The sequence below is a fragment of the Caloenas nicobarica genome, chromosome 4 (assembly GCF_036013445.1).
Source record: "Caloenas nicobarica isolate bCalNic1 chromosome 4, bCalNic1.hap1, whole genome shotgun sequence".
NCBI classification, from domain to species: Eukaryota; Metazoa; Chordata; class Aves; order Columbiformes; family Columbidae; genus Caloenas; species Caloenas nicobarica.
Window position 1 is genome coordinate 24,937,509 of NC_088248.1, and position 22,867 is coordinate 24,960,375.

The 22,867-nt window shown below is 39.5% G+C and overlaps 1 protein-coding gene across 3 annotated transcripts in view; it reads right to left on the reverse strand.

Moving 5' to 3' along the window:
* Positions 1-355: 355 nt before the first annotated feature.
* The window catches only part of PTPN13 (protein tyrosine phosphatase non-receptor type 13), a 124,024-nt gene continuing 101,512 nt past the window's right edge, over positions 356-22,867 (reverse strand). For 2 of the 3 annotated variants that reach the window (XM_065633373.1, XM_065633372.1), the window contains exons 29-49: positions 22,029-22,191; positions 20,880-21,094; positions 20,693-20,791; positions 18,885-19,240; positions 18,515-18,689; positions 17,364-17,522; positions 16,248-16,419; positions 15,946-16,156; positions 14,245-14,315; positions 12,418-12,479; positions 11,588-11,744; positions 11,082-11,258; positions 9,698-9,786; positions 8,057-8,112; positions 6,867-6,970; positions 5,713-5,861; positions 5,038-5,128; positions 4,003-4,340; positions 3,241-3,456; positions 2,147-2,209; positions 356-1,164 (exon numbers count right to left, since the gene is read on the reverse strand). In XM_065633373.1, the coding sequence (XP_065489445.1) occupies positions 1,084-1,164; positions 2,147-2,209; positions 3,241-3,456; positions 4,003-4,340; positions 5,038-5,128; positions 5,713-5,861; positions 6,867-6,970; positions 8,057-8,112; positions 9,698-9,786; positions 11,082-11,258; positions 11,588-11,744; positions 12,418-12,479; positions 14,245-14,315; positions 15,946-16,156; positions 16,248-16,419; positions 17,364-17,522; positions 18,515-18,689; positions 18,885-19,240; positions 20,693-20,791; positions 20,880-21,094; positions 22,029-22,191 (3,204 nt within the window). In that variant the 3' untranslated portion in view covers positions 356-1,083. Of the gene's footprint in view, positions 1,165-1,381; positions 1,454-2,146; positions 2,210-3,240; positions 3,457-4,002; positions 4,341-5,037; positions 5,129-5,712; positions 5,862-6,866; positions 6,971-8,056; positions 8,113-9,697; positions 9,787-11,081; positions 11,259-11,587; positions 11,745-12,417; positions 12,480-14,244; positions 14,316-15,945; positions 16,157-16,247; positions 16,420-17,363; positions 17,523-18,514; positions 18,690-18,884; positions 19,241-20,692; positions 20,792-20,879; positions 21,095-22,028; positions 22,192-22,867 lie in introns of those variants that run through there. The other variant, XM_065633374.1, reaches the window with a different exon arrangement.

The following is a 22,867-nucleotide window of genomic DNA, read 5'->3' on the forward strand; positions in this document are numbered from 1 at the left end:
TCAGAACAGACTGTTTATGATATCACTGAAACACCTACTTAGAACCCAGTATCCTGCCTCTCACAAACAAGGCGAGAGGAGGGAGAAAAGATCCTCTTCCTTCCACCACAGTGTGGAAACTCTCCAGAAAGGAACCCACAGTTCTGCAGCTTTTCTCAAACGAACACTGAAGAACAGGAGGACACTGAAAATCTAAAATGCACACAGCCTTTTTGTTGCAAATTTCTTAAGAAGTGCAGCAAACCACAGTGAAGGATGACATATACGGTCAAGAAAAATCAGTCACAATGACACAAAAATAGCCAGAACCTCTGATCAGTGTACTTTAAGTGTATTTTTTATTTACAGACTGGAGATGCCTAATCAGTTACAAGGTTAGACACCTGATAATTCAGCTTTTTTTGTAAAAGTATATAAATATATACATGAAACTCTATGAAGTAAACATTATTAACTGTGATACTTACAGTAAACATTCACTACTATCCTTATGCTAAAAGGCATATCTTAAAGCTTAAATGCTGATTTCAAGACACTGCTGATTTCAAATAACTGTAACTGCACTAAAAGGGCAAAAATTCTGTGCCATAAACAAGCTTTTAAAATAGACTAGTAAAATGTCTTTGTAATAAAGTTTGCCAGGATAAAAATACTGCTTCATCCCTCCCACTCCCCCACCTCATAAGAAACAAATACCCCAAAACAGTTGCAGAACTGCAGGAGATATTATAAGATCACTTTTCTGCTTGTCTTTTTTTTAAAAATTAAAATATTTTTATTTCAGTACTTCATCACATATTAAGGAAGCTGCAAAAAATGCAGCTTTATTAAATATTATTTACTGTTATACAAACATCTCACATATGTGTCCATGGGGCTGAAGACATTAGTGGTATTGTATGAGCTATCCCTTTTCCTTATAACTATATACCTTAGCTGGAATGATCGAGAGACTTCATAGAAAAGACATTTGTCAGTAACTGAAGAAAGGGACTGGAAAACTATTGGCAGAAGAAAGAAAACACGTGAGAGCCTCTAGATCTCCTTGTTTCCTTATATTAGAAGCACTTTTGCTTCAGTATTTTATTTGCCCCTCTGTTGTTCTTCATGTTGGAGATGGTTCAGGACATAAAGGACCACTTGATAGCAGAAAACATACTGATCCTGCAAGGGAAAGGAAATCACAGAACACATGAAAAATGTTTGCACCACCTAAGCACTTCACTCTCACCTGCACTTCACAGGTGCTCTGCACTTGATTTCAATACTATTTCTACAGTATTAGATTTCAATGCTATTTCTACTATTTCTTTCAATTAAAAAAGAAACACAAAACAAAAAACCCACAGTGGAGAAATATGCCACCGCACCTTAAGACAAATCCAGGCACTCCCCTGCCACTAAAGGTATACGCTTATAAGGGACATTCATCTTCCTTTGACACCAAACCCACCTCAAACAGAAAAGTACTTTACAAGAGTAGAAATGAAGACAGCAAGCAAATTTCAAGGTCTTGCATCAATGCCAACTAACGCACAACTCAGATGACAGTGCGACTTATCTTAATCTCAGTGGTACAGGTGTGGGCGCTAATACACGTTTTGGGGTGCAAGGTCAGACTGAAGGTTTTGGGGTTTTATTTTTTTTTAAATGCTATGATATGACATTTCCTTCCCACTCAAAGAGAAAGTGCATATTTTAACAAGACCTTGTGATGTCCATCTCTAAGGTAAAGTTAATTAGCTCTAGACCTAGATTGCTCCTAACACTTTCATTTAACTTCTGGTTGAACATCTCCCCAAAGGAGATTTCAAGACATCTCCAGTAGTATCAGTGATTCATAGCAGCCACAGTGAGGCCTTTGCTTCAATTGTAATGCAATTTGTAGCTAAAAAAGCTCAGCAGATTTCCTCTATAGCACATGCTTTTCAAGAGGGAAATGCCCAACTTTTTTTTTTTTTGTTAAAAAGCACAGATGGAAACAGCACAGCATGTTAGAAACTGCATGTATTTATAAATTTACTTATTTTCTCCCTGGTATGCATCTAATTTAATCATTGTGTGCGTTACAGGAAGTTTCCTGCCCCATCAGAGTTAGAGTTCCAGTGTCTTTCCTTTAGCACATGTCTGGAGAAGCCGGACTCACCTCTGTCTGAACCATCCCATGTCGCTGCAGACGCATCGTGCGCACCAGATCTGAGATGTCAAACTACCAAAACAAACAGAAAGTTACACGTTTGAAAAAAGACACACACAAGCATATAAAGGGAATATCCCCAGCAGCAAAGCAAGGTAACCAACTAGGTATATTAACCACTTGGTGGTGCAATAAATAACAATTCACTGTAGCCCATGCATGTTCGGTATATCACCAGCATGTCTCTGGGCAATATAGATGTGGCTCTCTTGATTACTCTTACTAGGAGCTGAGTGTGCAGAAAACAGAGCCCCTTGGTGCAACCTAACAAAGCATTTTTTATTTCCTCAGGTCTATAAAGTTCTAGACATTTAGTGGGTGCTTAGAAACCCTGCTGAGCTAAGCATGGCATAGCTCACCTTCTCTACAAATTGACAAAAAGATTGCTACACCAGGCCACTGAAGGACATAAATACAAGGAAGCTAGCACCCTCCTGTGGTTTACCCTAGGAAAGATGCCCTTGGTCCTGCTGGAAAGATTAATTTACATAGCCCTGTCTTGGGCTGAGATGTTTGTTCACTGAGTTTTTTATTCGTTTTTTTGATTCTGGTTGTCTTGTAGCTGCCCTCCAACAGCTCATGGATCTCTGACTGACCAAGTGCCAAAATTCTCAGCCCTAAAGCCATTTAGCATGATAACTCCATCGAGTACATCCAGCCAGGTAAGGCAGGCATTTTAACTTTGCCTTCAACTGCCTAAATCATCATGGCAACACACTGCTGTTTCCAAGCCATACGTCAGAAGTCTGCTACGGTAGGAGATGTCCTTGCAACATACCCTAGGAACATCTCAAGTAGCACCTAACGATGTTGGATTGCTGAGGTCTCAACAAACAGGACACTGAACCAGATGATCAGTAGATGTCAGAGCTCTTCCCCCCCACAAACTGCTGTTTTATACCTTGATTTATGTTACATTAAGACATGGCCAGAATGCTACCCTCAAAAGCATGGCAAGTTCTTTAAGTAAATGAATAGTTCCAGTGGAACATTTTTCCTGCAAGTCAAAAGCACAGCTTAGCCCATCCTCTTGGGGTACTCACATCGAGGTCTCTGCTGATCAACCCGAGAACAACATCTATACAAATTAGGGTTCCTGACCGTCCAATGCCTGCACTGCAGTGAGTTATGATAGGACCTGACTTGTGGACATGCCGCATGTAGGAGATAAAAGTAAGCAGGTCATCTGGTTGAGAAGGGGTGTCGTGGTCAGGCCAGGCAATGAAGTTCAGATGGGAAATGTGCCGTACTTCACCTGTCTGAGGTTTAAAAACAACAAAATGTGACGCATGGGAAGAAGAAAAAGACGACAGGTAAGTTCTCAAAGGAAACAGTCTCAGAAGAGAAGGATTTGCACAAGAAAGGTGTTCTGTGATTCAATAAAACAAGAGAAACAATGAGCTAAACTAAAAATAACCAGCAAGTAATGAAATTGTATAAGGTTCACTGTGCAGATTGAGCTGATCACACAAAGGAATGAACCAGCCAGACTGAATTATTAGTGAATTGCATATCCCTATATAAGTTTCTGTGGCCAAAGGCACCTAGGGAGGCAAAATTTAGAGTCTCATTAGCATAATGAAATCACCTCCTGGCCCAACTGCCTTCTCCTATAAAGGCCACAGAGTATCACAAGCTGCAATGAGGAAGAGTTGCCTAGTAATGATCACTGGACAAAGAAGAGAAGCCCCAGGTTAATTCTCAATGCAGACATTGAGATTGAAAGCAGGCAATTCAGAAGTACGAGGACAAAAATGCCAATACTCAGAAAAAACATCTCAGCGTGCAGAATTCAATTTACTTACCTGAATCTCTTCTAGCTCCAGCACTCTAATGATAAAGCCCTTCAGCTGCTGGAGTCTAATGAGAGCAAGCCGTAGTCTATCGTTTATCATGGTGGCTTTATTGAGTACATCTGGCCAGTAACGCTGGCATTTTATCTTTTCTCCTTCAACCTCCTGAGTCATCATGGCAATCACAGTACAGTTTTGCTCCCAAACCATTTGCCAGAAATCTGCTACAGTAGTAGGGAGAGGTCCTTGGCATGCAATGTAAACAAATTCTTCATTCCCCACCGGCATGCGAATGAAGCTGGCGTTGATGTATCCGCCTTCGATCCCAAGAGGTACTCGAGTGGTATCATCTGCAATCCCCACACAACAAAAATATCTCAGTGTTATATGTGCACATAATTAGACCTTCACACAACAGAAATGCTGAGCCTCAGACAATCACACAGTACTTATTTTCCAAAGATGCCTCCAGATCTTACTAAAAATAAAAAATAATCACAATACTTGCTTTAGGATACTAATTGGTATCTCTCTTTGATTAAAGAAAAAGATGGCTAGGGGAGAAACCCTAATCAGCAGAAGGGAAGGATGTACGATTTGAACTGCAGTTCCTCTGAAACAGAGGCTGATTAATTCTCATTAAGAGCTAACCCTTTTCAGTTCTCCTTCACACATCTCCCAGCTAACAAACAGAATTTTGTTGCAGAAAATTTAGAGACCATAGTATACATGTCTGTTTTTCCAACTTTACATGGGTAAAACTGAAAACCCCTTGTTCCAAACATATATCTCAATTAAGACACGAGATCTGCTGAAAACAACTGGAGAATCTGTGAATAGCCATCCCTACCGACTATAGTAGTCTTTCGTTCACCGATCTTAAAACTGCTTTACAAATGCTCACTTGAAATGTGTAGGAAATGAGTGGTAGATTTATTTTTTTCCATACTCAGTAGCAGAACCTGGAGTGGGAATCAAATTATCTCACTTCTGATCCAATTTATCTGACCATACAGGTGGTGACAAATCAGGTTAGTTAGGACTTACAAGGAAGTATGTTTTTATATCTGTTCTTTTTCCTGTTCTCCTTTGCTTGTCCAATCAAACACTGATCCAAAGGTTTTAACTCCTGAAGGTTCTGTAAAAAAGCGATTACACATGCATTAGAAAGCAATGAATGGTAGCAAGTGTTAAGAGCAGTCATGTGTCAAGTCTTTAACAGACACGAACATAATAATAAAAAAAAAATCCTAAGTAATTCAGTCACAGGAAGGAATCTAATTTCACATAGCTAAGAAAATACATCACCTTGAAACAAAACAAAAAACCTTATTATCCGGTAAATATTTTACTACATTATCCCAAAAGAGAGATTGTGTAACATGGTTAACTTCAGACTTTGGAAAGGCAGTTTTCACATTCTGCAGCTAGATTTCACAGCCTTTATTTACATTGTCTATGCCTGTTAATGTCATATTCACTTGGTAATTTACCACAAGTAAGAATGATGTAAACACTTGTGAATTGAACTCCCAGTTCAAGTTCAGACTCCTCTCTCAGCAGCCAGTGGAAGGAAGGGAGAGAGGTCTTTGGTAAAAGAACCCTTTTCATCCCTTCAGAGCTGCAAATTAAAGAGCTGTGGTATTTAAGGCAGTTCAACCAGCCATTCTAACTGTTCAAATACTAGAAGAAAAGGACTTCAAAGGACAAATAGTTACTCACTTCAATCTCTTTAGAAGGGACTCCCTGTTCCAGCAATCCCCGCAACATCCTGATCACTGACTTCAATTTGGCCCCTGAGTACTTGCCTCCAGGGAGCACATTCACAGCAGAGAGTGCAGAGATCTCTTCATTTGTCACTAAAGGGAAATCTAGCAGAACAAGACACATTAATGTAAATATCAATAAATAAATCAGCTAAAACTAAGGAAATGCACAATCAGCTTTGATGAACCCAAGAACCAAAGGTAGTATTTTCCTAAGCTTCCAATAAATACACTGAAACAAACTTCAAATACATTTTAAATGTAAGTTCTTCACACAATGACCTACAAAATTGATGAATGCACATAGGGATGAATACAGAACTTAAATATCACACTCTGTGACTTCATTTTTAGCACTTATATTCAACGTGTCTTTCAAGTGGTAATCCTAACACATGTTAAAATACATATTTTTTTCCTCAATAAAGTTTGCTTTCTAGCAGGCCTTCAGTGTTCCTCTGAAGCACAACAAAATTAATAAAGAGTTTGTCTGGTACCACAATGAAAAGTGTTCTATACCTCCTCACTTAATCAAATAGTTTACATGGATAAACCTTTTCTTCTTTTAATGAACACAGAGAAGAGGCTGCTGTCTATGGATTTCAGGAGCTGACATTTCTAATGCTACTTCAAAAAGTACAGACTAGATTCTGCCAAACACATCAAATGTAGTAGTGTTCTACTCTACCAAGTTGAGAAACAGTGAAAGAGTCAAGATAAAGAAAAAAATATGGCCTAATTTGAGCATGGAGTAGCTGCTCTGTGAAGCACATGATATATCGATCTGGTCCCGGTCAAAACCACACAAACCATCTATACTTTTACAGCTTTTGTCAGAGATAGATACTATGGAAGAAAATGCTTAAGCTGGTTTCAACTCTATAACTAGAAGCCCAACATTGCCAGTACTTGTTCCTATTAACTCTCACACATTTATTACACAAAGCTATAGAGATCGTCTCCAGTGGGTTGCTGAGCTGTTAGATTTCCCATTATACATACCGCTACGCCGTCCAAACATATCAGGGACATTTAAAAATTCACTTTTAACATTTTGTCTATCTTATTGTGATCTTCAGTTTTCCACTGATAATTTGTTGAAGCTTTTACCTTTGTTTACACGTTCCTGGCTGATTGATTCAATCGGCAGTTCATCACTTCCCCACGTGATTTCATCTTCATCTGCTTGGCTCAAGGGAGGCTGAGGAGGAGATCTAGAGAAGACAAGGTATGGAAGAAAGAAAGAACACCCAGAGGTAACAATCACATTAGCAATCCAATAAAAAACTGCCATAAAGTAATTTATAGCTACAAGTATTTCTGGACTGGATCCATACCAGTATTCTCAAAACATCCCAATTTTTTTCCTTTTAAAAATCTCTATCAGGGATTTGAAAAAGGTGACAGTGGAAAAAGAGCTGGGAAGATGGGAATCTAGCAATAACTGCCACTGCGTTCACTTTTCAAAGGCTAAGCAGTCAAACAACATCCAATAGCAGATTTGTACCACTCGCATAATTCACTACCTATACACTAGAATATCTGTTCTCAATTGCAGGTTTTTTAGCTTTCTTGGAGATGTAGATAAACGTAGTAAGTATTTTATTAGGTCATAATATCACTGCCTGTGTCAAGTCTCAACCCAAAACGTTCCAGAAACTTAATCAAAACATAAAAAGTAGTATATACACTTTGAAGCTTCACTTAGACTAAGGACTAAAATAACTTAGCACAGGAAAATGATCCTGGGAATTTCCAAGATTCAAGATGGCTCAAAGGGACGGCCAGTAACTTGGCCAGGCATATGCTTAAAAAAAGAAGCCCCAAACACCCAAATGGGAACAGATGGACCAGTTGAACTATATGGTTTAGTTTCTGTGCTCTAAAACCAGAAGAAGTAACATTAAAGAAGCTTGTAAAGATTCAAAGTGAAGACAGCATTGTTTGAATGTTTTCTTCACATGCAAGTACCAGATTGTTAGGACAATGCAAATTAAGTTATTAGGAACCATGTGAACACAGCCCAGTTACTTGTTATAACCACATATCAAAGGAATAAGTAAAACTAGGGCATGGTAAACCACATAGAGCTGACTAGTATTCAGGCAAATTATAACCTTTTAAATGACAAGAATAGACAGGGAACAATTCAACAAGACATTGCATAGACTTTTTAATAGGTTTGTTTTGGTTTGGGGGTAGTTTCTGTTTGTTTGTTTTTCCCCTGTATAACATATCCCTCTTCAGAGTTTCAGATGTCAGAGTTTTGCTTTCAAGGAACACTAGAGAAGAAATCTTACCTTTCTGGCACAGCTTTTACTTCACAATAGTCTTCACAACCATTTACATGTGTTGGCTAGTGGAAGAAATATTTCAAAACACATTAAAGGACATGGTAATAACACTCATCCACTGTAAATTTTAAACAATTAACAGCTACAGGGACTATTTCTGAAGGAGACTAAGTTCAAAGCAGCACATAATGAAAGACTTTCCTCTTTTAGACATCTCATTAACCCAAAATAACAGAGGATGAGAACATTGAGCACTTGGAAAGAGGCCCTACTGTACCAAGGCCAAAAAGCTATCTTAAAATCATTCCTGACTCACAGCAGCAGCAGAGCCAGATAAATTTTCTCCAGTTGACTTCTTTTGTTTCTAGTACTTAAGAACGTTTTCTGAGGCGAGTCTGATAGTGAAAACTTCTTCCTCAACTGACAATGAAGACTCAGCAGAGAAGGCATTTTGATTCTCCTTTCAAGAAAAACTCTCCAAAACCATTTACGCTTATTAGGCCAGCCTGTAAGTTTTCACTGTCATACTCCGAGAATTTTACTTTTGGATCTCCCAGAGCACACTGACACAGAGCCAGATTCCCAGTTTGACTCTCAGCTCTACCAACTGGAGAGAAAGCTGCAGCAGCCAGGATTTGCTGGATAAACAGAGTTCTGCTGATTTGAAATACGAGACAAAACCTGGGTACCTAGTGACTGATGTAAAACAGCACATGCAATAATGTGGGGTAAACCCAAATACAGAAGTGATTCGAGTTAATGAACATATCCCAGCAAAAAGTGAGAGGAAAAGAAACCCCAAATTTACATTTTGGACACTTAAGTCTACACGGCATTCATTGTGACTGCTTGTATTTGATTTACATGGCAAGGTTTTGGTAGTGGGTGGTTACGGGGTGGTTTCTGTGAGAAACTGTTAGAAGCTTCTCTCATGTCCGATAGAGCCAGTGCCAGCTGGGTCCAAGAGGGACCTGCTGCTGGCCAAAGCTGAGACCAGAGAAATCAGAGGTAAAGTTAAGCCTGGGGAGAGGGGTGGGGGGAAGCTGTTTTAAGATTTGCGTTTATTTATCATTATCCTATTCTGAATTGATTGGTAATAAATTAAACTAATTTCTCCAAGTTGAGCCTGTTATGCCCACAATGGTAATTAGTGAATGATGTCTCCCTGTCCTTATCTCAATCCATGAGCCTTTATCTCCCCTGTCTACTTGAGGAGGAGAGTGATAAGAGTAGCTCTGGTGGGCACTGGGCATCCAGTCAGGGTCAACCCACCACACTGCTTCTCTTCTTTGAGCAGGAGTTAAGGAAACCTTTTAGACTAAATGCCTGAAATAACATTAACAAGATAGTTTATTATTGCCCTTTTTGAAAAAAAAAGCTGTTGGGCTTTATATGAGAAAAAGAGGAGAGTAACTCTATGCTTTGTTCTCTTGTTTGGTTAATTTATGATAGAATGATCATACACTATTTAAAAAAATAAATATTTATACACCATTTACAGTTACCACTGAGAAAGATGTTTTAATTTAAAATACATGTAAAGTTATTTCCCCAAGTTCTATGCCAATACGGAAAAAAATAAATTGAAAGTGTGCCCAAGAAAACAAAACCAGCAGACACATGTCTGCCAGCTTCTTGCCATCTCACCTCTGAAAAATCTTCAGGTAAAGATGACCCGTCACAATCTGTGTCTTCAGACTTATCTTCTGTCAGCTTTCCATTCATCTCTACTGGAACTGGAAAAATCAGGATGTACAGCATAAACACACCAAAAGATGCTCAGGAGTCACCTCCTCGCAGATGTGAATCCTGCTATACCCATATGGCACTACACAGGGAATACAGGTCCCAGAATTACCAAGAAACATCTTTAAGTCCCTTTGCTACCCATGTGTTGGAAAAGAGGGCTTACCACACAGGATAATCAGACTTTAGGCTTCCTTCTTTTTAAGTAGAACAGCTGTCATTACATGTGAGGTTGGTTGCACACCTAACAGAATATCTGTGCTACAGTATAATGGATGGACAGGCTAGTGCTAGTAAGTTATCAGATTCTCATGATAGCAGTGTTTCTGCAGTTCAGACCAGCAGTAGGGTCTAAGCCAGGATTCTACTTGCTCTCTGTATTAACAAGACCTAACTAAGATGTGCCGAACAAAATCTGACTTGGATCTGACTGCTACAGTAGTTCCCTGCTGCCCTATCTTACGGATTCAAAGCATCTCCAGTTGTAAAGGCCAGATCCTAGCTAGAAGAAACTTGAAGTAGTGGAGCTCCAATGAAGTTCTGGCTGTGTCAGGACCTCAGTGTTCCCTGATTTCTAACGTAATGACCAGTGACAATAGCTCAATGAACTTGAAGAGCAGCAAAAGAGCTGACATAATGATAATTTTGGATGGCATATCTTGAGTTCCAGAAGGAACCTGTACAGGAGTAGCAAACATCTTGCTTGAACGTTTGGAGCATACATACATGGTGTGACACCACAAAGGAAATACAAATCCCACTCCATGCTAAATTTCAGTTAATAACAGGTGCAGCTGAGGAGATGGAATGAAGGAAAAGAAAGGTGTACAGACAGAAGCAGGTACTGGAAAAAATTACCCAGTCTTTCTAAAGGACACAAAGCAGGTTGGCAGATTGGTCGTGAGAGATCTCAACGCATGTCCAAGTTGTGCAATCTGCAATCAATGAAACGTTGAAATGCCTCAGCATTTCAACCTGACTGCAGCTGTAGAGCCATGTACCTAAACAACATGAATTCCACTCAAGAGAGAATTCCAGAACAGGGTTCATTTTCCCAGATTACTCAAAGCAAAATCCAGATTTATCACACCAGAACTTGACTTATTAAGCTGCATCTGAAGCTGACTGGAAACAGCAATGATTTGTCTGTGTTCTACTTGGCAAACTTTCAGTTCACACATCAATTCAATGTCAACTCTTCTTGCCAAATCAATTGCTTACTTGGCACCTTGTTTCAAGAAGCATTTTGCTGTTAATGATATGTTTTTTTAATGGCTCACAGTACCTGGCAGGTGATCTTCTGATGTGGCCTTCTTGAGATGCAGAAGTCTCTGAGCCTCTGAAGTTGTATTAGTACGATTTAAGAGGTTCTGGGCTTCCTCATCTACAACATCCAACAGATACTGGACAACTTCATTGTGATCATCCTCATCGTAGTACTCCTCATCTGCAACCTCTGTTTCTAAAGAGAAATAGTATAAACTGTCAAATTTTCCCAATATAGGATGTTTTGTGGGGGTAAAAAAAACTAAAGGGGAAGACACCATGGCATTATTTCTAGCTTTTATCATGGCTACTCATTCCTCTCTAACACAGGATCTCATTTCCATAAATTTACTTCCAACACCAATTAATTCCTCTAAAGCAGAGCATACAACTTAGAGATGATCTTCTAAAACTGACTGCCAGTCTAACATTGACTTATTTCAGCCTATTCAACAATGCCTTGATTCTGTTATACTTACGAACTAAAGATTGAATAATGCTGTCCCCCATCTCACCTCCTCTTACCTGATTTTTCAGCGTGTTTAGAAAAATCTGACATCTGATTGGTAAAGCCAAGGGAGGGTGCATCTCCAGATCCTGAGAGATTCATTAGTCCTTTTGTGTGATGGATATTGTTTTCTGTATTTGCCTGAGAAGAGCCTAGGATGCCATTGCCATTTACCTAAGAAAGCGAAGAAGAGTATGGCAATTCGTTGAAGCGGCAAGCAACTCTTAAAAAGTTCGATGCTCTACTTAGCAACAAATAAAACCCCCTATTCATGTAATATCTCGTCTGAGATAGCTGGGTGAGGGGTGGGCAGGACTCTACTTGTCATTTGGCAGGTTTTAGGTGTGTTAAAAGTTTCACACAAAAAGAGCAAATACAAACATCTTAAAGCAACTAAGAAAAAAACCCCACGTGGTGACAAAGAAGCGACCACTACAAGAGAACACACAGTAGTATTTAACATTATTACAATCTCTATAAAACATATGCAGGCTTTAATACTTTTGGTCCCACAACACATCATTGCTCAAGAAAAAATAAACACACAAAGGGGGAAAAAGAAAGAAAACCATCTGGTAAATATAACATGCAAGCATCTGCAGGAACTGTGACAAGAAACAAGTTTTTCTGGATCGTAGCCTCACATCCTTCTTGTAAGACCATTTGTCTTTAAACAAAGCAGTCCCAAACAAGAAGATGATCATGATCACTGCTTATTCACATCAACTGACAACAGTGGATTTGCACACTTTCATTAACAGACTGTTTAATTTATTTATTTTAATAACGTGTGTGAAGTAGATCTTTTTCTCTGGTTAATGATAATACACAATAGAGGAATATTTACCTTGGGCCCATAAGCATCAGTTGTCTTTTCTGTTTTATCACAGGGATCGCCACAGGAACAGCCTTAACAAAAAAGGGAAAACATGACAACTTCACAGGAACTTTTTCACAGAAATTAAACTAGCCCACATCAATTGTTTTTATAAAAGAAACAAGGTATTTAATATTATATTATAAAATCAGTAACAATTCTGCCAAACTTACATCTGATGGACTATACTTTATAACGGCTTTTTGAATGTTACACTGAATGGGATCAGAGGGCATTAATACAAGTAACCAAGCCTTAAGCACAGAGAAATATTCATAAGTAGCTTAACAATATACAGCAGAAACACTTGCACTTTTGGGAAATAGGGCATGATTCCCTTTCCCTTGAAATGTATAAAATACAACCCCACAATAATCTGTCACCAACTTAGAAAAAAAATATTTATTTGAAACATCATCTGACATCTGGGTCATTGTTCAAAGGCACCTTCTCCCTTCTTGGTAAAGAAAACAGATATACTATGATATCAAAGAACACTGCCTATCCTAGACATCCCATTACTAGAAAAATAAATGAGACCAAGTGGAACCAGTAGATGCTATATACCTACCTACTAGCGAAGTTCTGGATTTTCATATACATTACGCTTTTACAAGCTAAGAAACTTGTCAATGAAGTAATGAAGGCTAAGAGTAATGTTATACCTTGTTGTGAACATATGCGTGACAAGTCATCTACAGGAAGGGAATTTTAAGTGGGGTCTTCCAAGATTCTGTTACACGTCTTGTTCCTAATGAATATCTTGGCTCGATTTTTTTGAAACAAAATGTGTAGGATGCTTGTAAAGTATGTGAGCAACACTGTAAGAGTTGCAATAATTTCATAAGGCAAGATCAATACTCAAAGTTACCTAGATACATCAAACGAAGCGTGAGAAAAAAGACTACGATGAATCAAGACAAATGCAAAGTGCCACATTTCAAAGAAAAAACAAATGCTGAAGACAATAAGTAACCACATAAGCAGTTGTTCTGCACGGAAGCAAACGTAGGTGGTAACGGATCCCGAGTCTGAGTGAACAAGGCACTCTTTAGCAAAAGGAAGTTCATCTCACTCAGGATGTACTGACAGGAAAGCTGCTTACACAACCCTGGACATGATTCTTCTTGTCTGCTTGGTGCTGCTGAGCCTCACCCGGTGCCGCCTGTGGGACCCAAAGCACCATGCTTGAAGAGGAAAACAGCCAGATGTAAACAAACTGGAGGAGAGCAATAAAATCAATTTGGGCTCCTTTGACCTTGAAAAAGAGAAGATCAATGGCAGACCTGAAGCCCTTTCGAATGTACCAAATTGGTATTTTTATGCCTGGTCAGAGGAAACATCATCACCTTTATTAATATTATGATGATGATGATAATAATCGACTGGGTTTTTTTTAAACTCCTTGAAAGACTTAGGCTTGATAATAGAGAATTTCTCAACTACAAGAGAAACGGAATCACAAAACCATCCCTGGAGGTATTCAAAAGATGTGTAAATGTGGTGCTTACGGGCATAATTTGGTGGTGGACTTGGCAGTATTAGCTTTACAGCTGGACTCTACAATCTTAAAGGTCTTTTCTAACCTAAATGATTCTATGATAAAAAGACCACTGTTGAACCTTTAAGTGGAGCTTTTACAAGAAAGATCGAGCAAACACCTGCTGGAGCTGATCTCAGTATGTGGAGTTCTAGGGCAGCCTTTGGACTAGGACAGTATCTGGAGGCTCATATATCAGTTTCTTCATTTTTATAAATGTGCATTTCACTTGCAACAAGTAAGCAAGCAAGTCTTACCATTAGCTTTCATTGGCCATGAATTTGAGTTATCAGGGCTCTTGGATTTCGGAAGTACCGGATGACCATCTCTATGAAAATAAATGTTTACAGAAATTTTTATTAAAAAAATAAATAATGGTAGCAGTATATATTCTACATCAATATCTGATGATCAGTAGAACTGCTAATTGTGCCTTCTACTACAACAGTTCTGGAATACTTTAAATATTCAATGAGAGAGATTAAGCACCAGTAATTAGGCTAGTTCCTACTTCAGGGAGCACCAAAGAATTCATTAGAGCTGGAGTTTCCTTCTAGATTCTGACAAAAAGATGCAATCTTGCAGCCTCAGGACTTTGCAACTCCTACCCCTTCTGGGATAAAACAGAGTGGGAAGGAGAAAGGGAAAGAGGAAGCAAAGAATGGCAGGCATGGCTGGAAGACCTAAAAAAAATAAGTAAATGTTTCAGTCCCAGGCAAATATTAGGACAGAGTAATCTGGAGAGTTTTTTAGACTGCTGTATTGCCACAAAAGAAGCAGCAGAGATCAGTGAAAATGCAGTGGTGCACTAGGATTTGTGCTGTAGAGTTTTGACATTCACTGGTGTGTTGGGACACCAATGTGACAGCAGAACTATTTAAGCACACGTACTGGTTTGACTGAAAATGGGTTAATTTTCTTCGTGCAGTTAGAAACCTTTTTTTTTCATAGCTAGCATGCTCATTATTTGGACCTAGTTTGAGAACAAGCAGATAACACCCCAGCACAGAGCTAATGTTTTTAATTGCTCTGGTCTGAGAGCCAAGGACACTCTGAGCCCTCTGCCCACAGGTGTGAGGCACTGAGGAAGGGGGGCAGAGATGGGGCAGAGCTTGACTGACATCCAGACTGATCAATGAGAGTATTCCATCCCATTAGCGTCATGCCCCAGAGTGGGGCCTTCTGGTTTCTTGTTCTCTTCTGCTCGCTCTCCGGGGTGCAGCCAGGGGAGTCTTTGGTGCAGGACGTTTAGTCCGGCTTTTGCCGTTTTGCAGAAGCCTCTGAGCCTTTTTGCCTTTTTCCTCTTTTTTTGCTGTCAGGGACTGGGTGCTGCTTTCTTGGGACTGGCTGCTCAGCGTGGACAGAGTTTGTGAGGAATTGCCTTGAGTATCTTTTATTTCTATTTTATATATATATATTTACTACTAGTATATTAGTATTTTGTTATTTTATTAAAGTGTGTTTATTTCAATTCAAGTTTCTCCCTTCCCTTTTGATTCTCTCCTCTATTGCGGGGTGTGGGGAAGGGGGTGAGTGAGCGGCTATTGTTGTATTGCTAGCTCGGGTTAAACCACGACAGCACAAACCAACATTTCGTCTCCTTTTTGTGATTATGGAACCCTCAGCAGCAGTTTTAAGAAAGAGGAGTGATTCCATTTAAATAACATGTCATATTTTGAAAACGATATTTTTGAACACTTATACTTCATAGCTGGACACAGCTTTGTCTTTGTGAAAAACACAAACCACTGCAAGTACTAAGTACCCTTTTGCTCCACTGAAGCACAATAAACTGCGAAGATACAGACCTTTTTTGTGGCATCAGTCCTCAATAACATGCTGCCTAGTACCACTCTGGTGAATTAGTTGTCATACCAGGATCATGTTTTACCCATATACTCATACAATCATGGGAGAAAAATTAAAAGTACAGGGAATCATTTGCTTCCACAACATACCTGGTTGCTTTGAGCACCAGTTTGGGAAGGGATGTTTCCAGCATCCTTTTGGCTTCTTTCAGAGTCATTCCCTGTGTGCTTACTCCATTAATGTAATGGATAATATCTAGTGCATGGAGACTCTCCTCTCTGGCAGCAACCGATCTGGGGAGAATGTCACTAATATACACGATTTGGTAAAGGCTGTCATGACCTCCTGACAACAACAAACCTTTGCAGGAGAAAAAAAAAATCAAGTTATTTCTTTGTAACTGAAGAGAAAAATTTGCATTAGAGCAAAAAGCAGTATACTTCTGTGTTACCTAGCTCCTCCTCATGGCACGTTAGTGTAATGTCAGGCAGTAAGTGAGGCAACACTGGCATCTTGGGTAACTCCAGAACACGCCCTAGCACTAATCTGACAGTCTTTGGGGCAGCACGGAGAAAGTTGACTGCATCAGTATGGCTCATGTTAGTGACATCAATGTCATTAACCTGCAAAGATAAAAGCAACAGAGATCTCCTTGTCAAGTTTCAAGTAAAACAGTCAGCATTACTGTGGAAACAATTACTACTATTCCTATTGTTGACTTTTGACATTAAAGGACAAAACAATAGATGCTTTATCGACAACAGCTGCAGTTCATCGTATTTATCCAAGGAGACAGAACACATACACGCAACTGAACTTTCGCAAGTGAAGAAACAAGTTTACAGTCCAAATGTCAAAATATTAAACAATCTGAAGAGGTATATTTTACTGTTCCTATTAAAAAAATTGTAATGCTATAACTGCATAAGCCCAACACCTGAGAGTCTGACTCACAACCTAATCCAATTTGTCTTGTATTTGCTTTACTTTATTAAGGTGTAACAGTATTCAGCAGTGCTTCAGTGCCCTGACCTAGCAATGACTCACACGCATGCTCTATGTAATGCACTTTGTCACTATTGCTCAGTCCCTGTAAGCCCAAACACAGGTTTTTAGTTGATCAGAAACTAACTGTAATGATGAATATCTCTACTACATGATAGGTACCTGGTAAACTCTTCTGCAGCAAATCTCTTAAATTTTTTTCCTAACAGTATGTTAGCCATACATGTATTTTACCATCAACTACTCCACATATTTGAGCGACCACCTTATTGAATAAAGGAATGCTTCTTTCTTTAAATCTTTTTTTCTATCAAGAATAGTGCTTGCACACATGCCTAGCTGCAGGACATACTGTAACTCCTTTTATCAATCTTCTCACATGCTTCCATACTTGTATTTCTTTTGTCTAAGTGCTATCAAATCATGCCTCTTTGAACATGCATGCCTCTGTTCCTTAACTACTTTTACTTTGGCCCACAATACATTTTACTTTTTTTTCTTTTGGACTCAAAAGTTGTCCTTTTCATGCAATTCCTGTATCTGGAAATGTTAATTCTCTCACTTTTATAAGTCGGTCTCCAGGTCGTAGTCTCCCATCGCTTTTGGCAGGATCCTGAACAATGTCATGAATGTAGCAGCCAATGTTATCATGACCTTTGGTCACTGTAAAACCCAGACTTCCCTTTTCTGACTTTGTCATGGTGACTTGGAGCTCTGCTTCCTAGGGGAAGAAAATAGCACTTTATAGCACAGACAAACAGAAGCAATTTGAATGCTTTACTGAATTTAAGACAGTTAGAAATAGACAACTGATTTACCCACATGTGCCTTAGCAGGCTCAGCTTAGCTGCTTCAAATAAGCACCTCTAGTGAATTCACAGAGACTATTGTTTTGCATGGAGCTAACCTTGGGCCAAAGGCCTACAATGTAAACAAAATCATGAAGGCACATGCCAAAACTGACACCTTATTTTACCCTCAACTAGCTGCCATACAAAAAAAGGCTCTGCATTTTTTTTCACATACGACAACACAACAGGAATTATTCAACTTAAGAAAGTGAATATATTTTCCTACAAAGAGATACAATACTACAGCTTATCTTGGAACTGAACACATGAACATGTTTCATCTATTTCAATTTGCATGACTTTTGATTTGAAAGATACAGTTCTCCATCATTTGCATAGAAACTCACACAGCACCAGAAAGGTTTGAGAAAGATTTCTGAAGGGACAAAGAGAGAGTTGACAATCATACCAAAAATTAACAGGCCAGAAGCAAGATATCTGCCATCTAAACTTCATCTGAGTACATAATTTAGAGGTAGGTAAATATTAAACACCAAGTTCTCCAGACTGAAATGACACACAAAATAAACCTATACACATCCACCTGTGTACACACAGATGCATCCACATTTACAGAGGGAAATATATCAAACTCCGCAAGAGCCCAGGCAGAAAATGCCTGTGGACACTTGTATGAGCAGCCACAGTTCAGTGGTTACAAACGGCACCCGTCTGTGTGCCATGTATAATGCACACCCCCAGGTTAGTGCAAGTATAACCTGCAACTATGACATTCGTAAATTAATGTACCTAACCTCTATGCAGTCACGCCCAATACCATGGCTAAAAAAAAATTCCAGTTGGCCACAACAGTAGGTAACATTTATGCTACTGAAAGACAGAAATAGAAATAGTAAATTACCGGTTCGTATTCTTCAGCATTTTTTTCCAACTGGCCGAGTAATGAATTCGTTCCTCCCAGGTGTGGAGTCAGCTCAGAAGCAGGAGTAGCATAACAGTCATTTATTAAAACAGACGTAGGAACATCAGGAATGGTTCTACAGGTTGGGATCAATGGCAAATCCAATGGCAAATCACTGTGGACAAACAATCAAAAAATCCGAGGATCAGACTACACGACATGGCTGTCACCCATAAATGAATATATGAACCAATACTGACTTCGTGAAGATCTAAAATCTAAACAAAAATGTATTTCTATGAATTGGTCCAAGAAACTATTTTTGTAAACACCTTCTGCAACATTAAGAGAATCACTATAAACAGCGTACCTGTCCTCAAGCTTGCTAGGAGCCTCTTGATCAGAATACAAGACTGTGCGAACAGCCTCCTCCTGACCACCGTGTGCCTTGTGCTGACCATGTGTGTGTGTCACAGCTTCACCGGAGTTTTGGTACAGGGCAGAGTTCCAGCCAGGGCCCACCTGTGTTGGCAAGTCTGTCGCCTCCTCATCAGCACTCCTGCTGCTGTCACTGTAGCTGTCTCTTCTAGAGGGAGATTTCAGCCTTTTGTTGCTCAGATCAGTAGTTTCATTTTCATCTGAGCTGTCACCTTGTTCTACATTTGATGGACCAGAAACTTCTCTGCTGACATCTGGAAATACTTGGTGGGGTGAATGGATGGGAGTCTACAAAGAGCAAGGACAGGCAATTCATCAAATTCCAGTTTTGATGACAGAAGAAAGCTACAAAGACTGCATAAAATTACCAAAAGTAATTAGTCAGCGGCTCCTTCAATTTAGACTGTTGCCTCAACCAGCTGAACGTATCACAGCACAGTTTCACCAAGTTCAAGGCAACTTGGCCAAGACAAAGTGTGCAAAACTTTGAAATATACACTGCTGAAAAACTGCAAGTTCGTCTAAGGAAAACAAATATACTCTTGGCTTTAGCCTCAGAGACTCAACTAACAGATGCCTTTAAGCTGTGCCCAGTAGTCATATAGGCCATGACCATGAAATCCTTTCCAACCAGAACACACAGCATGCAACTGCAGTCAAACTGATCTCACACAGGATGGAAACGGGGAAGCTTTCAAACAAAAACCAACATAACAGAGTACAAAGACTATGCTAATTTACACCAAATTAAGACTGTTCAGCCAAGATATTAATGTCCCATGAAGATGAACAACATTTTTGTCAATAATCACATATTCCTAAGAATGAAGTCAGCTACCAGACACACAAAGTTTAAAAGCTTCATTTATACCTTCATGGCCAAATTCTTGTGTTCATGAACACAGTGATCTGTGATAAAGTTATAACAAAAATTGCCATTTGTTTATTGGTTTTTCTGTTCTTTTAATATATGTGCTGTTTTATTAAAGCTATTCTATACTACAAATAGGTTCGTTACAGGACTAGTTATTTGTATTATGAGTTTGTTCAGTTGCAAATCTCTTAGTCTAATTGTAACTTCACTTATATTTGTATTTGTACATTTAAGTTTCTGTCATCAGACTTGAATGTTTTTTATTGATTGAAAATGATATTAAAATAACTTAAATTAGAAGACTTGTCTCCATTATTTTTTATACTTTCTTGTATTATGGAAAGCCTACTTTTCAGGCAAACTTCCCTACACATTCTCTTTTGTTGAAACACATTTAATTTCCACTTCTTCCAACTGTCCTAAAATAGCCTTCTGTTCTTTTGATTTACTTATTGGAGCATTTTGAAAATATCCTTTGTAACACCTCTAATTTCCAGACAAATTAGCATTTCACAAAGTATTCTTCAGATACATTACAGAAATATCCAATTTATACTTGAGATCAACTTCAAACCACTGGGCTACAAAGAAACCCCCATCTCAGAAACTGTGTATTAAGCCAATATCTAATGTTTTAAACCACAACATTGAGGAGGAAAAAATAATTAAAGCCTGCATTCTTTTCATATTTCCATGAAATGCTTTGTCTACTCATGAAGGATTTACTATAGGAATCACGTTTCTGCGAGCAACCTCCCTCATCTTTCCATCTGCATCTTGCATTTAATTAACCCACTCGCCAGACCAAATATATGAGCTTTCAAACAGTAATTAAAAAAAAAAAAGTCATACGTCATACACCTTACCAACAAAGAAGGATCAATATCTGGTAGTGTACCAGGTGACGGTCGACAAAGGAGAAGAGAGACTTCTGGAGATGTTCCCCTCAGAGCAGAGATGACTTCCTATGGCCACAGTGGATTTATTATTAGACACGGACTCCCAAGATTTGCAGGACTACCAGAGCATGACTTGCACTACTAAGATACAAACCTGCTGGGATAAACCCTTTAGTGATGCCCCGTTCACTTTCAGAATGACGTCCCCAACTTCTATCTGCCCACTTTCTGCAGCAGGCTGCCCAGGGAAGAGCTTTTTCACCCTCACAATAGTTGAGCCCATTTGCTCTGGGGTAAGGTTATCTTCACGGCAGAAACTGAACCCAAGGCCCGAGCTGTTCTTCAGCAGTTTCACCTCAAATGTGTTCTCTGCAAAAGAAACATTAACTGATTATTTCCTACATCCCACTGGCCATTAAAACAAGCAGCTGGTGCTCTTACTCTATATGTGACAGTGCAGAGTTTCCCCCTCGCAGGGTTCTGCTTAACGTCCACTTTAGTGAACAAAAGCATTACCTAAAAGATCCCTCCAAGTTAAAGAGGATACAAGAAGCTCATGACTTCTCAGTCTGCTGCCTTGCCCTGACAATATCCACACTATACAGAAATACAAGGTGTCTCCAAAATGCTGTTCCCAGGGAAGTCCGTAAAGGAGCCTGCTAAAGCACCGAGTGGCAGGACCTTTCTGGTCTACAGATCAGATATTAGTGAGAGCAGCAACTGGAGCTCCTGGCAGACAGGATAAATCCCAGGCAGGAAGACCAAAACATATCTGCAGTGGTTTCCCCATCTGGGTAGGCTTCCCTCCCCTTCACAGCACAAGAAGCTCTAACATGCCAACCTCTAGTCAGCTACACAAATGCCTCATGTCCTCTTTTCATACAGTTCTCTCACCTAGACAGGAACAGCAGGACCTACAGGAGGCTCCCCTTATATATAAGCATGTTAACCTCCCCTTGTCACTCCTTCTTAGCAGCACCAGAGCTAGCAGTACTCCTTTTACTCCAGCCTTGCTATAGCCCTGGCCTGGGAAGCTGGTGAAATTAGGAAACGACAAGGAACAGTGAGAGAGCAAACAGTTAAATAGACACTAAACAAAGTTGCCAAGATGTGAAAAGAAATAGTAAAAGCAAATGTAAGAGCATAAAAAGGAAGAGATTGCATTATGTGCAGGGGCTCGGTATAGATTTCTAGCAGCTCTGTCTCTTGTCTGTCCTTCTATTCTACAGAAGATCTGACGAAAAACAGCATAAAAACTAAAGGTTGCTTTGAAAGTTCAGACAGTTTTCATACATGACCCGACCTGCAGTGACGAAGCTGTAATCTTTGGCATTTGTAGTTTTTGTCGCTGGTTTCTCCTGTGGCTCACACTGCCCCACCAGATTTGGAGGTGTGCATTGTGGCGTTACCGGAGCGTGAACCTTGGCCACAGAAAGCTGCCCTTTTTCCAACAGCAGATGCACCACCTGAAGAGATGGAAAATTCTCCAGTTAACTGGCAACAGTCATGGAGATAGCACAGTCTAGAACACCTGTTTCTTTCTAACTTTCAGACTTCAAAGTTTTGCAGCAGTAAAATTTATCGACGCCTCTCTCTCCTGTACATCCCCCATTTGTTCCTTATTTTAAGGCCTGTAAGCGACAACCTCCAAAATTAACTGATGGATTTGTGAGATACTTGGCAACATAGCATAATAAAAGGTTGTGAGAGGGTGAAGAAGTGACGAAGAGAGTTAAAAGCACTTTATACAATGAGTACAAATAGTAGTTGTTAGCAGCTCTGGATGCGTACATTCACTGGCTATTTTCAGGTGTGCATGTACTTCAATATATGAAGAAGCTGCCATAAAGAGCACTATTAAATGAGGAGACACCACTGACAGAGTCAAGCACTATCCAAAAAGGCCAAGACTCAAGTAAAGCTACCAACACAGCAGCCAAACAGCGGCATATAAGGAGCAATTCCTTCCTATGAAAGCCAAGGACAAGGAGAACCCAATTCCATGCAGACCTCTCACCCACACACAGAGCCAGAATTTTGCCTGGGTGTGCAGCGAGACTTGAGGTCCGTGAGCCAAAAATTGTAAAAAAACATGTCTAAAACAACCTGGATGCTGGGGAGAATTCCAGTCTTCAGGTTTCT